Source organism: Gallus gallus, chromosome 9, assembly GCF_016699485.2.
Source record: "Gallus gallus isolate bGalGal1 chromosome 9, bGalGal1.mat.broiler.GRCg7b, whole genome shotgun sequence".
In the NCBI taxonomy this organism is placed as follows: domain Eukaryota; kingdom Metazoa; phylum Chordata; class Aves; order Galliformes; family Phasianidae; genus Gallus; species Gallus gallus.
This window is the reverse complement of record NC_052540.1, coordinates 9,547,326-9,559,989: the sequence shown is the minus strand read 5'-3', so window position 1 is coordinate 9,559,989 and position 12,664 is coordinate 9,547,326. Positions and strand designations below refer to the sequence as shown.

At 41.5% G+C, this 12,664-nt stretch overlaps 1 protein-coding gene across 5 annotated transcripts in view; it reads left to right on the top strand.

The window, feature by feature from the left end:
• The window catches only part of PID1 (phosphotyrosine interaction domain containing 1), a 78,539-nt gene that overhangs the window by 30,605 nt on the left and 35,270 nt on the right, over positions 1–12,664 (top strand). For 4 of the 5 annotated variants that reach the window (XM_046898387.1, XM_046898386.1, XM_046898384.1 and 1 more), the window contains exon 2: positions 497–643. In XM_046898387.1, coding sequence (XP_046754343.1) covers positions 509–643 — 135 coding nt within the window. In that variant the 5' untranslated portion in view covers positions 497–508. Of the gene's footprint in view, positions 1–125; positions 233–496; positions 644–12,664 lie in introns of those variants that run through there. The other variant, XM_046898385.1, reaches the window with a different exon arrangement.

The following is a 12,664-nucleotide window of genomic DNA, read 5'->3' as shown; positions in this document are numbered from 1 at the left end:
GGAAACTAGGGGAACAACTGCTTACAAAGATATTTTAAAATTCATTGACTAGAGGCAAAGCAATGAGGCGTTCAGCTTGATGAGAGTAATAACTTCTGTTTACATCAATTGCATGAGGTTAAAGTACAGAGGAAAGAAAACGAGGAAGGATTAAACTTGTTTTTTGATCTTTTCTTCTTCCCTCCATATTGTCATTAGTAGTGGGACTGGGCCTATGAGCACTTTTTATAAGGTGCCTGGGGGCGATTTTGAGGTTGAATTTAGACCCTTTTTTGGACATATGTGGATTCTAATGATAATTAGGAAAATTTGGAAATGTTTTCTCCGCTCAAAAATCATCTAATATCGTGTGTATCTTTTTTAATTAGAAATAGTCTCCACACTGCTAATAGTAATCATGGATAACTTTCCTTAATGTTTTTAAGTTACAAAACTTCTTAACTCTCCCCATGGAAGCTTCTGAGGCACTGAATATTGCTTTTCTTTCTCTGCTCAGCACTTTCAGACCATGTTAAAGACCAAGCTGAATGTCCTAACTCTTCGGAAAGAGCCTCTCCCGACAGTGATCTTCCACGAACCAGAAGCCATCGAGCTGTGCACCACAACACCCCTCATGAAGACCCGGGCTCACACTGGATGCAAGGTACTCGGGAGTAAAAATTTAAGGAATGAGACCACTGTGGAATGTGTAATGTATGTAAGAGGAATAGAAAGAGCCCTATGTAACCAGCGTGGTCGCTGTTCTGGAAATCCCATTAATGACCACTGTTTGGGTTAATTACCACAGGTTTGTACATTTAAAAAAAAGATGTTGGTGGGGGGGGGTTCAATCAGAAATTTGGGGCTCATGTTTAAAAAAAAAAAAAGTTGAGGTGTGCGGCACAGTACAAATTGTGGAGAATTTCTGGCATACTCTAAGGAACATCACTCCTTGTAAACAAGTAATTGCTTTCTTCAAGTTCTAGCATTGAAATAGGAGATGGAGGGCCAAGTGCTGCTTATTTGCGTATAAGAGGCTCTATCAGTGGCATAAACCTACTGAAACAGAATTACAGGTTAAAAAAAGTTGGCTATTTTAAAAAAAGGTGTGGGGAAGGAGGTAGTGGTGATGGGGGGTAGTTGGGTCTTGATTCGGTTAAGCAACAGGATGAATTTGTCCACTTACATCAAAGCACAGCTTCTGAAGAAGCTCTGCTTCTTTAAAGTTTAACAGCTTAGGAGCTCTCAGTGCATTCTTCTGTGGAAAAAATCCATATAAAAGTAGCAAACAAATCTACTCCGTTTGCATCTTTCAATGGGGCTGTCTCATGTGGTGGCAGAGCTTGCCTTGCCTCGCAGAGCCACAGGCAGCCTGAGCCAGGCCCCAGCTTGTCCTGTGCTGCCCTTCAGGGCTTGGCAGCCAAACTGGCTTTGCCTGGCTCAAGTGTTGGTTTTGTGGGGAATCTACACACTCTTGGGGGTCTCCAAACATAGAGCATGAGCCTCCTTTGCTCTGTAAAGCATCAGCTGTGGAAGAGCTGTTTCTTGATGCTATATGCATTGGGTAAGGCCAGTGTGCATAATCACCTGTCAGGTGTGCGTGCGCATATCCACATGCACCTCTCCTGAGCCGCCGTCTTGTTGGGAGATCTGATGAGACTGAGATGAGGTTGGAAAAGGTTGCTTCCCAGTGAGATCTGCAGGTTTTTGTTGCACACAGTGCCCATGGCATGAGCTGTGGCTATGCTCTGAATGGCTGTACTGTGGCACCTCCATGTCTGGTGCTCCTTAGCAAAGATTCCTATTGTGAAGTGTCATTTTTGTTTGACATTTTCCCTGCTAAAATAGCTAAGAAATGAGACCATTGCTAGATACTGAAGCAATGCTGCCCTTTGCTGATGCAGTGGAACACAGGTCAAGTGTCTCTAATATACTTCGTATGGTAGGTAGCTCGTAGCGTCTGCTCTTTCTTGGTGATGCCTTTTGTCCTTTATGTTGACATCTAATGAATTTTTAGAGAATATTAGCTATCATAAAAACGTTTCACAAAGTATCTGGCTTTCACCCCTACTGAGAGAGAGTTCAGACATAATAATGCTTTCTGAAATCAGTTTACCTCTGTGAATGTGTGCAGCATTTAAATGAGCCTTTTTATTTAACCTGTAGTCCTTCAACTGAAAAGGAGGATTGCAGAGAGGTTGAACTCCTCAGTGAGGAAAATCTCATTCTATATTTAGAGATGTTTGTTATTTATTCATTTATTGCTCCTGCAATATAACATAGTAGTGAGGAGTAGGGAACATCTGCTGCCACAGTGCTCCCCTTTTCTTGTCTGTACAATTTCTCCTTCTCCCCTTCCCCTCTAGCCAGTGCACTCTTGTCTGTGCCAGAGCCTTACCATGTGGTTCTGGGGACATGGCCAGCCTCCCTTCAGACAATGCAACAGTTGTGATTTCCAGTACTTTCCCTGGGAAAATGATTCTGCATGTGTGTCATTCCTATGGCTAAGAAATGCCCTGTAGTTGTTACCTAAGCGTGCCAATTTTACCCAGTCTCTCTAGCCACAATTTTCTTTTTTTTTTTTCCTTTTTCTTTCCACTGACTAAATGTATTCTTCTCTAAGGGAACTTACATCTTCCAGCTGTTTCTAGATAATTAGCCTTTCTCTCCTCTTTCACCTCTGATTATTAGTTCCTTGCTGAGTGATGCAGTAATAGTGTTGCCATAACAAAGCCGATGTTTTATAATACAAGTTTTCACTCTATAGGATCTGATCCATCACTGTTATTCCAAGACATAAGTGAGGGAGATGCCGGGGTGTCCCTGGTACCATAAAACCTTCACTATTTGGAGACCTGGGCTCTTCAGGCAAGAGAAACAGTATCCACTTCTAACTTTCTTTCATGAGTCATAGTCTTTTGATCCTTAAATCATTTTATTCCTCTTGACTGAAATTCCTCCAATTTTTCTATGTAATCCCATTAATGAGATAGCATCATTCTTCTGACAGAAGCTTCAGACATCTCATTTTATTGCACTGCTTTAACATAAGCTTCAGCTGGCACCATCATGTTATGGGAACTTGACACGTGCAATTGCTTTGCAGTTCAGAGGTCTGGACATTGGTTTTCTTACGCGATTGCTCTTTTCCTTGTCCTTTCACCACAAGACAAGTTTCTCTTTTCTATTTCATTCAGTGTTAGCTTCTGAATCCCAAAGAAACAAAACTTTTCTACTGAGATCCAATCTCATTCTGTAATGGAATGTGATGGCTTTAAGAATAGCAGAGAAATAGCTTGCTTTAACTAATCCACATGGAATGCCCACATAATCTGTGAAGTTAAATAACTGAAGAAATTTATAGAGTCTGCTTCTTTTTCATCCACATTTCCAATTCTGATGCAATTTCACTACCATTGTGTTTCCTGAAATATATATTTTTTTTCTTAGAGCAGAAGGCTTCAGGCTTGCTCCTCCTGTCACTGCACGTCCACACCTGCCTGTCTGGACTGGCGGCACTATCACTGTTCCCACCCCACCAGACTCATTGGCACAATTACACCAAACAGGAGAGCGAAGATACTGTTTGCATTGATTTGCAGTGCAAGGCTGTAGGCACGCATGTTTCAGAGCTTGTGGTTCTGGTTGCTCGTTCAGTCAGCGGTTGACTTGAAGGCTGCTGTTCCCAAGGGGCATCTTCTTGCCCTCCTTACCACACCAGTTGTGTCTGCAAATGGGGAGTGACAGCCCCACATTCGGCGGTTGCACAACTTCAGCCCCACTCAGCAGATAGCCTAAAACCGAGCAGGATTTCTGGGTTCCATAAAGCACTTAGACCCTTGTGGGGGGGTTGTCTGCTTTCGTTAGAGCCATGGTATATGTTAGGTGAGAGGCAGCTCTTGTGCCCTGGAGGAGCAGCAGCTGAGCTCCTGTGTTCTGCCTGCCTCTTCCCTGCAGCGGACATGGGGTTTGTGGCTGCTGGAGCACCAAGCATCATGGGTGGAAGCTGGTCTGAAGGATGAAGAATCCAAAGTGTCGTATAGTAAACTTCTAAGTAGCGAGTCTCAGCTTAAGCTAAACCTCCTTGTGCTGCAGAAGGACAAAAAGCAGTACAAACATCTTTTATTCTTCCCAGCTGGGGCACTTTTTCAATCACAGGCTCCAAATTTGCTCTTATTTAAAAATGTTTGTGTATACAGACGTGGGTGCTGGTTAGATGCTTACGATTATGTGTCTGTCCTCGTCCAGATCCTAAGGATTTTGATATGACTGTGATTGTCTGACATGTAGGTCTTTCATGTCAAACGTGATGCGTTCTTGCGTTGCAAACTTCCTCTTGCCTTATCACAGCACTAACTACCTGCAGATGGAAAGTGAAAATCTGGAACACCTCCAGAAAATAAGCCACTGTCTGCTCAGAAATGTGTTCTTTCTCTGTGCCTTTTAACAGATTTTGTTTAAGTTCTGTGTGTTGTACTCTTCTTTAATGTCCTCATCGGCTTACACTGATTCTAATGCTTCTTGATTTCTGTCCCTTTCAGCTATGGTGGTGGTGTGAAGGGAACTGCCTCAGTGACTCCTTCTCTACTGCTGTAGCTTTTCCAGGCACTGCTGCACTAATGCAAAAGGACAGAGGTTAAAAACGCTGCCTCTGATTTTTGAAGTGGTGTCATAGTTTTTTTTTTCTTTTTCTAATATTAGAAGGCTCTTCAAAGTGAAATCAGTGCTGAATAATCAGTAGCTAGCTGTAACCCACCTGGATAATAAGATTTTATTCCTCCAGTTTCCACCAGTAGATAAGCTTCTCTCAGCAGACGAGAGGCTGACATGAGAAACATAAACAATGCAAATAATTACATTCTTAAGAGGGTGTTTTTATTAAGGGACCATCTATTCATGATGTGGTGTTTGCAGACATGATACCCAGTGCTTGCCTGTCTTATTGGATGTGGTTGGTAAGGTTATTCATTCAGGCTTTGAGGAATGGATGGTGTAGTGGTATATCTTAGGTTAAGACTGACTAAATTCTTGTTAGAGTGATATTGGTGTTTTAAAATCAAATCTTGCAGATATTGACAAAGGTTTTTTTTTTTTTAATAAATATAAGCATTAATAGAAATAAATGGAGTTTGGTCTTTGGGAATAGCTTAATCCTTTTGTTCACGAGGCAAAAGAAAAAATGGTTCCTGTGCAGAGCTTGCTGTGGGCTGGTGACTACAGTGGGCTTTATCTGTGTCTGTGTAGCAGGAAGGGGCTGCAGCCTGGAGCTGGGTTCCCTGCAGCAGCTGGGGCCAGCAGCAAGCACCATGGAGCGTCCTGCAGAGTTCCTGGCTGCCATCCTCCCCGCCTGGCTGTCCCTCATGGGCAGATTTCACTTCCCTTTTGTCTTTCTGCCTTTCTTCCGTTTTTGTTCTTGTCCCTGAAGTAACTTTCACTGTTGGAGCCATTGTGGGCCCTACTAATAAATCTCTCTGCATGTGAAACTCCCTCAGCATGCACTGGGCAATAGGATTTACACCAGAGTAGCAGGGACTGGCAAGTAGTCTGTGAGGTAAAAATTCATAATGTAGGATGAGTAGCAAGCAACCCTGATAGTGATCTGATTATATTCCATAAAAATACAGTGTTTCTCATTGGGATACTTACTAAATAAATAAAACTTGGTCTTGAAATTGCCCACCTAGGCCTGTCTCTGATGCCTCATGTAAGAGAGTAATTTAGGAATAATGTCTGCATACATATTGCTGCCTATTTTTGCTTTTCTACCTTATTAATTTTGATTGCAAGGGCCTTGCAGCAGGGCTGTCTCTTACCACATTGTAAAATAACTCACTTCTACTCTACCCTAGATGCCACTATAGCAAACTTATTAATACTGTTGTTGCTTTTATTAGTCACTGCAGTTTTAAAACTTGAATACTTTATTTCATCTAGATCAGACTTTCCCAAGCCATTTTGCCCAACATTTCTGTTCTATGCTATCTTTGCCACTTGTGTCCTATCCTAATCAGCTGAGCCAAATACACGGTTGCCTTAAATTTCAGGAGCCAGCTGGTTCAGCATGCTCCTCATTTCCTGGAGTCCCCCCCAGCTGAGGAGCCATACCCCCAGGTTGCATCCCCAGCCTCATGCATCTTCCTCTTTTTGCTTCCCAAACTCTAGATTTTGGCTCTGACTAGCGAGTAGGTGAATGGTTCTCCTCTGATGTGCTTCACTAAGTGTAGGTTGTGTTTTGTTTCTTGATAATGAATCAATTAACAGCAATACAAACAATCTCATTTCAATACCCGTAGTTCTTAACTGTTTATATCACCCTATTGGCTCAGAAGGGCTGAAAATGTGCCTCAAGACTTTCTAAGACAGGGAAATCCAGAAGACATAAATCGATGGCTAACAATCTAGTGTTTTATTTAAATTACTGTGGAGGATTTAAATACCCTGATCCTCTAAAACATTTATTGCTATTTCGACTACTCAAACCATAGCTGGTTGGAGACTGCACGTATTCCTAAATCCACCTCGCTTTATCCTAATAAAATTTAATAGAAATGATTCTTTGCAGCTACTGCATGGTCAGGAATTATTGCCTTGCGTATAGCTCTATCCAGTTGTAAATACAAGTCCAGCTAGCTGGCTGGTCTTTATTACCAGTTTGTAAGCCTGTAACATTAAGATGGACGTGAACTTTATTAAAGATACAAATTAAACATGTGAAAAAAACCTAAATTATACCATCACTCTCTAGCCTCCTGTTTTCTGCCATATTTAATATGAATGTGAAGTACAGAGCTTATTGCAGTCCTGCTTCATTAAAAGTCTTCCGCTGTTATTCTTAAGCATTACATATTTTGTACGGTGAAGGGGAAGCATTATTCTGTCAGTCTGTCGTGTTTTTCTGCTGCTTTCTCCCCTCATTAAATGAGGCAAAAAGATACATGTAAACTCTTGCATGGGGCAGATGTTAATAGGTTCAGTATATTTAGATACAGTGCTCATTGGTGAGAGATGAAGAGAGCTTTAATGATGTGTTTTCCAAAAGTTGAGTTCATTGAATAAACTAATGCCACAGCAAGTATACCATATGAAGATGAAGTATTTTGTTTACTTTGTCTTCATGTAGTGTTACAGAAATGAGAAAAAATGCTTAATACTGAAGCTAGGGAAAAGTAAAGTGCTTGCAAAGGCCTTTCACATGACTGCATCCCAGAGTGCTTCATGAGGATTAGTCCAAGTCCCGTTCTAATCTTAAAAATGGAGAGTTGCATGTTATGCTTTCTTTCTCAAGGCGTGATCAAATGGCAAGGTCCTGTCCTGCACCTCTAAAGTTAACAGCAGCTTTGCTGTGGGCTCCACTGTGAGTGTGCTGGGATGCACCCTGAAGTGTGGTCATGCCGGACGGCAGCCGCTTTCACACAGCACAGTACTGGCTGCTCTCAGCACTGAGCTTTGGAGAGGAGCTCTCTTGCATATGATTTTGTTTATTTCATGCATGGAAGGCCCATTTGCGTCATTGAGGATTGATGCATTAAGTGAGTGCAGAGGAACTAATAGAAATATGGAGGGTAGATGCAAGCAGAGAACATTAAAGTGTCATGATGCTTCATTTCCTGAAGTCCAGGAGTCCTAGGCGGAGAATATAAATGGGCTAAAGCATTTATTAAATCTTAATCCGTGCCCGCTTTAAATAGGACCTTCTGCAACATTTAGTTTTGCTGTGTTGGATGTGTTTTGGCATAATTTTATTTGCTTACTGGTAAAGTGGCATTGTAAGATTAATATATTCTGAGAGCAGTCTAAGTTATGTCCTGTCAGATATGGTAGTGGTATTTTTTTCCTAGCATTTGCACCAGTGACATTTTTCAAGCCATGGTTCAAGTAAAGGGCATCTTGTTAGTCGGGAAGTTCTCATATGCAGTCTGAAAACGGTCTTGTATTTCACAGTCAAGTTCATGTTTCTGATTTAATAACCTTTGGAGGAAATAGTATGTGGCTGTTTTCTGTGTGTGATGGAGTAACTTTGCTCTGAATATATGTGCACTAATTAAGGGAAAATGGTTTCCACTTTTTTTCTGCCTTTTGGTTTTTCATTGAGAATGTGACTCTTGAAACCACTTCGAGGAGTTCCACAAAATGAATATGAAAGTAAGCTTGGGGCAGAGCTGTTGACAGGGAGAACAGGAGGATTTCTGGCAGCTGCCCTGTGTGCTGGTGGGCAGTGTAGGATTGAAGATGTTTTGGATGTCTGTTTCCCCTTCAAGGAAGGAACTCAAGGCTTTTGCTGCGTGTGAATTGTTAGGAAAGTTGGGGAGTGAGCTGGGTTTTGTGGAGTTTGATGAACATGGTTGTGTACATGTCCTCCTGGGAGGACAAGAGAGTTGTGTCCCTATGCCTTGGGCAGAGAAGGAAGGCTTCCAGTTGCCATGGACTGTGCAAATGATGATGTTACTGTTAGCATGCTGGGATCTTGTCAGCCCCTTCTCAGAGCAAGGCCCAGGGTCCCTGGCTTTGCACCCAGAGTGACCTATTTGCAGCACTGCCTTGGTCTGCATGAAGAAATAGGAGCAGATATGTCACACCACAGTGAGAGCACATTCATTCAGATAAGCCAGACTAAACAATTAAAAAAAAAACATTGAAAAATGCAGGTAAGTAAAGTCAGAGCATCCATTAGAACCTATGCTTTACCCCTCCTGTTGGTGCATGTAGGGTATTGCTTGCACAACTACTGCATACACTGCATTTAATTTTACGCCCTTAGTTTTGTCCCTTCAGCAGATGCAGTGAGTTCCGGTAAAGAAAATGAGTAACATTGCATAATGTGCAGCCTGGGGAAGGTGTTGGTAACACAAACAGAAATCCCTTTGGCTGGAGCTGAGCACTTCCTATGCCTTCAGATCTTTGGTGGTGTTAGTTGGCTTTGATTCAACAAAAGCTTGAATTGGAAATCATCAGCCCTTAATTTTGTTAGCAAATTATATCTATCAGCAGAAGTAGGCTAAATTAAACCTCATAATGCAAAATAAGACACTTAACAGTTTGTGTTTCAATTAGGTGTGGAAGCGATAGCAGCTGATATTCAAAGAGCACAGTGTGAAAGGCAGGTATATAGAACATGAAAATACTTCTGTGACTTGGTTGAGAAGGAGCACCAGCTATCCCCACATTTCACCCTTGCTTGTGCGGTAACAAGGAGACCAATCATTGTGTGCTGGTGTGTGCTCTGAGCTCTTTAGTGTGTATAATCTGTATTTCTGTAGGATTTCTCACCCAGAAAGATCCCAAACCACTTTCTAAAATGGCTCTGTTGTCCCCTGCTGTTCAGCTGCCATTCCCAGCAGCAGCCTTGTTTGCAGAGGTCAGATCAGCTTTACAGCACTGGGGAAACTGGAAAAAGATGCTGAAAATTAAAATGCATAGTTTTGTTAAATAGTAATATATTGAAACAAGGTAATAAAAATCAATATATATGAATGAAATTCCTTCAGTGCATAAAATCCCATTAAATACTTCTGTGTCTTGAAACCCTAATATATTTCTTGTCTGTTCTAGAAATGACAGTTTTTAAGGCACTTAGAGCTGTTTCCTAATCATGGTTGTCTTCACAGAAGGTAGGATACCAGAGTAGTTTTCTCAAAGTTCATCCAACTATTTAAAAGCAACTTAATCTGTCTGTTGCTGGAAGTTCTTTACGTTTTGGAATTCTAAATTTCCTACTTAAGGAAATCTTCCATTATGTGGCTCTATGATATCATGCAATGTGTGCCAGTAAAGGAGGAAGTTCCGCCTTGTGCAGTCTAGTATGAGGCCAAGATAGCACTACGAAGTGCAGGGCAATGCTAAGGTCCTCAGTAGTTGTGGTTTTGCTTAGAATATTTGTTTCTTACACTACAGAAAACATTCTGCTCATCACAATTACTCAGGCAAGGCCTTCTTGTCACAGGAGCTAATTGCTTCCATAATAATTAAGGTTCAAATATCTAAGACCTAATAGCTTTTGACATACAAAAATTAAAACGAGATTGAAATTTATTATAGTGGTTATGCCGAGCAGATGCTGCAGTCACTGTGGATTGTTTTGTTCTACTGTGTCCTTGGGAAACGTTTCCGCGATGGTTCGGCTGCTGCAGTGGGAGGAAGGAGCTGCGATCTGTGTGATGCTGCTGCGGTGGCTGGCGAGCACAGGGAAGCTGGTGCTTCTCCATGGTGGTCAGGGCATGCTGTGAGCTGGCTTTTGGGAGCGGGCGCCCTCCTTCGTAGCGTGTGAAGCCATTCTTTAACAAAAGCCAAGACCTTCTGGTTCAGTGGCTGCTGCTCCCTTGTATCGTTGCAGCGGGCGCCTCCTCGCTCAGCAGCATGGAGAGGGCTGGAAGTGGTGTTGGCAGTCCTTTCTAGGCAGCGCTTTTTCCAACAAAGGCATGTGTGCTCATTCTGTGGTAATATTCTGTGTGGCTCTTTCCCTGAAGCTGTGCATATTTTTCACTTGATGTCCATGAGAATACTGCAAAATTTGTGTTTGGCGCTGGGTACCCACCCACCGCTCACACTCATTTGGGCCAACGTGACCTTCCTTAAGAATTTATCATCTCTCCTTACAGCTGTGCTATGCCCAAAGCCACCCAGTTTCACTTTGGGGCTGATGGTATATGCTCAAAGCTTCCCACTGAATCAAATGACATTGGCAAACAAGGAGGCTGAAATTGGATTACAGAGCCGTTCCTCCCTTGATGAGGTACTGCTGACCTTGTTTGCAGATGCACAGGCTGCAGGAATGCAGATTAATGTTGCAATAAAAAAAAAAATCACGTAATCAGAGAAGGGAATGTCCTTTGTGTGCCACCTCTGGTTTTGGTGGTCTTGGGAGTATTTGCATATCCTATTGCAATATAGGCTGCAATGCAAAATATGTATAAAGATGAAGTCTGCTCCTAAAGTGGTGCATCCTATTTAGTTGTATTAGCCCACAATGTCAGACGTGGATGTTGGTGGTATAGCAGTAGAAGTTGAACCTTCCTGCCAATATTCCATTACTTTTTGTTGCTGTGTGACAGATGGCAGCAGAGGGGCAGTCCAGCAAAATGGTGTCTGACATGGAAGTGCTTATGAGGAAAAGGTGTGTAATTTAACTGAATTCCTCTGTGCAGAAAAAATTGCACTCATTGACATTCTTTGATGTTTGCTGAATATTTCTGGAGACCAAACAATGGATGTTAGCATGGTGAGGTGGTGGGTGGTGTTTTTTCAGCAGTGGTGACAGCAGCGTGAAAGACAAGCCGTGTTCCATATGGCCATGCAGACTGTTATTGAGCACAGCATGCAGGCTTTTAGGATGCTGGTGAAAATGCACAGCTAATGGTGGTGACTGTGCTGAGAAATAGTGTTTTGTAGAGAATTTGCTCTATCAAACAGTGTTACTGCGCTCTTTGGTTTTGTTGTCGTTTCCTTGGAAATAAATATGAGGCATTACTTTTGGAGCAACCTATATATATATTAGCTTGAAAGAGGAAAAAAACTTTCCATTCCTGGGGATGGATGTCAGTGTCTGAGACTAATAACATATACAGTTTTTTCTCATGAAGGATTTGCATATTTAGTGAAATGCTTGTATCAATAACCATCTTTATAGTATAATTCTGGGCAGTTTTAAGGCTTGATGAATGTCACCTGTTGCTGATCCTCCACCCTTACTGCAGTCTGTTGTTAATATTAGATTGCAGACTTGTGGTAATTTAGCAAGATTTCTTCTCTGAAATTCAAGCTTGTATGGGAATAACAAGAGCAACAGAGGCATGATTTCTCCCCCACTCCCTCTTCTTTAAGATATATCAGTCTCCTTTCTAAAAGTCTACAGCCTGGCTTGGAAAATCTGTAAGTAATAGTGTCCATACGCAAACATTTTAAGTAGAAGGACATTATTTAAAATTAAATGAGCAAATTTGAAATGAGAGTAAGTTGCAAATGTTTGCTACTTCATCAAATTAATTGAACTGTTTGCCAAGGAGTCATTTGGTGGCATTTTTTTTTTTTTTTTAACTCTGAGGGTCTTGTTTACTTTAGTGTGTGTATGTTCTTGTGCTTTTTTCCCTTCAGCAATTTACTTTTTGGTTGCAGAGAGAAAAAGAGAGGGGAAAAACAAGTTAAAAGTCAGAAGCAGACTTAAATTAGCATCTCTGAGGTCAGAGGAAGATCTTTGTAAAGATTGGTATAGATAAATATGAAACTGGGAGAGGAGATAAGGAAACAAAGCTGAAATAAGTTGAGATAATATCTGTCTCATGATTGTTTTGAGAATCTTCTTGAAGGTGGCTCTAGGTATTCTATGGGATGGGTTGGACAGAAACCTGACTGGTTCTAATTCCTTATAGGGGTTGCTTCTTTGACTAACTTACCAATAGGCTGTGAGTAATTCCAGTCTGCTGACACATTCAACACTTACTTGCAAATTGTACAATAATGTACTTTTCTCAGCTATTTCTAACCACACTGGCCAGAATCTGGTGAGAATCACCATGAGGTGCATTATTATTTGGGTTGGTTTTGCTGTGGTTTAAGTTGGTGTACTTTCTTTGACTTGTTTGCTATGCTAAGTTATATCAGCTAAAATTTGGGCTTTAGTTTGACATATGGCTTGGGATTCCTAATGATTGAAAGCAGATCATTAACCGACATTAATTAAATCAAATTAATT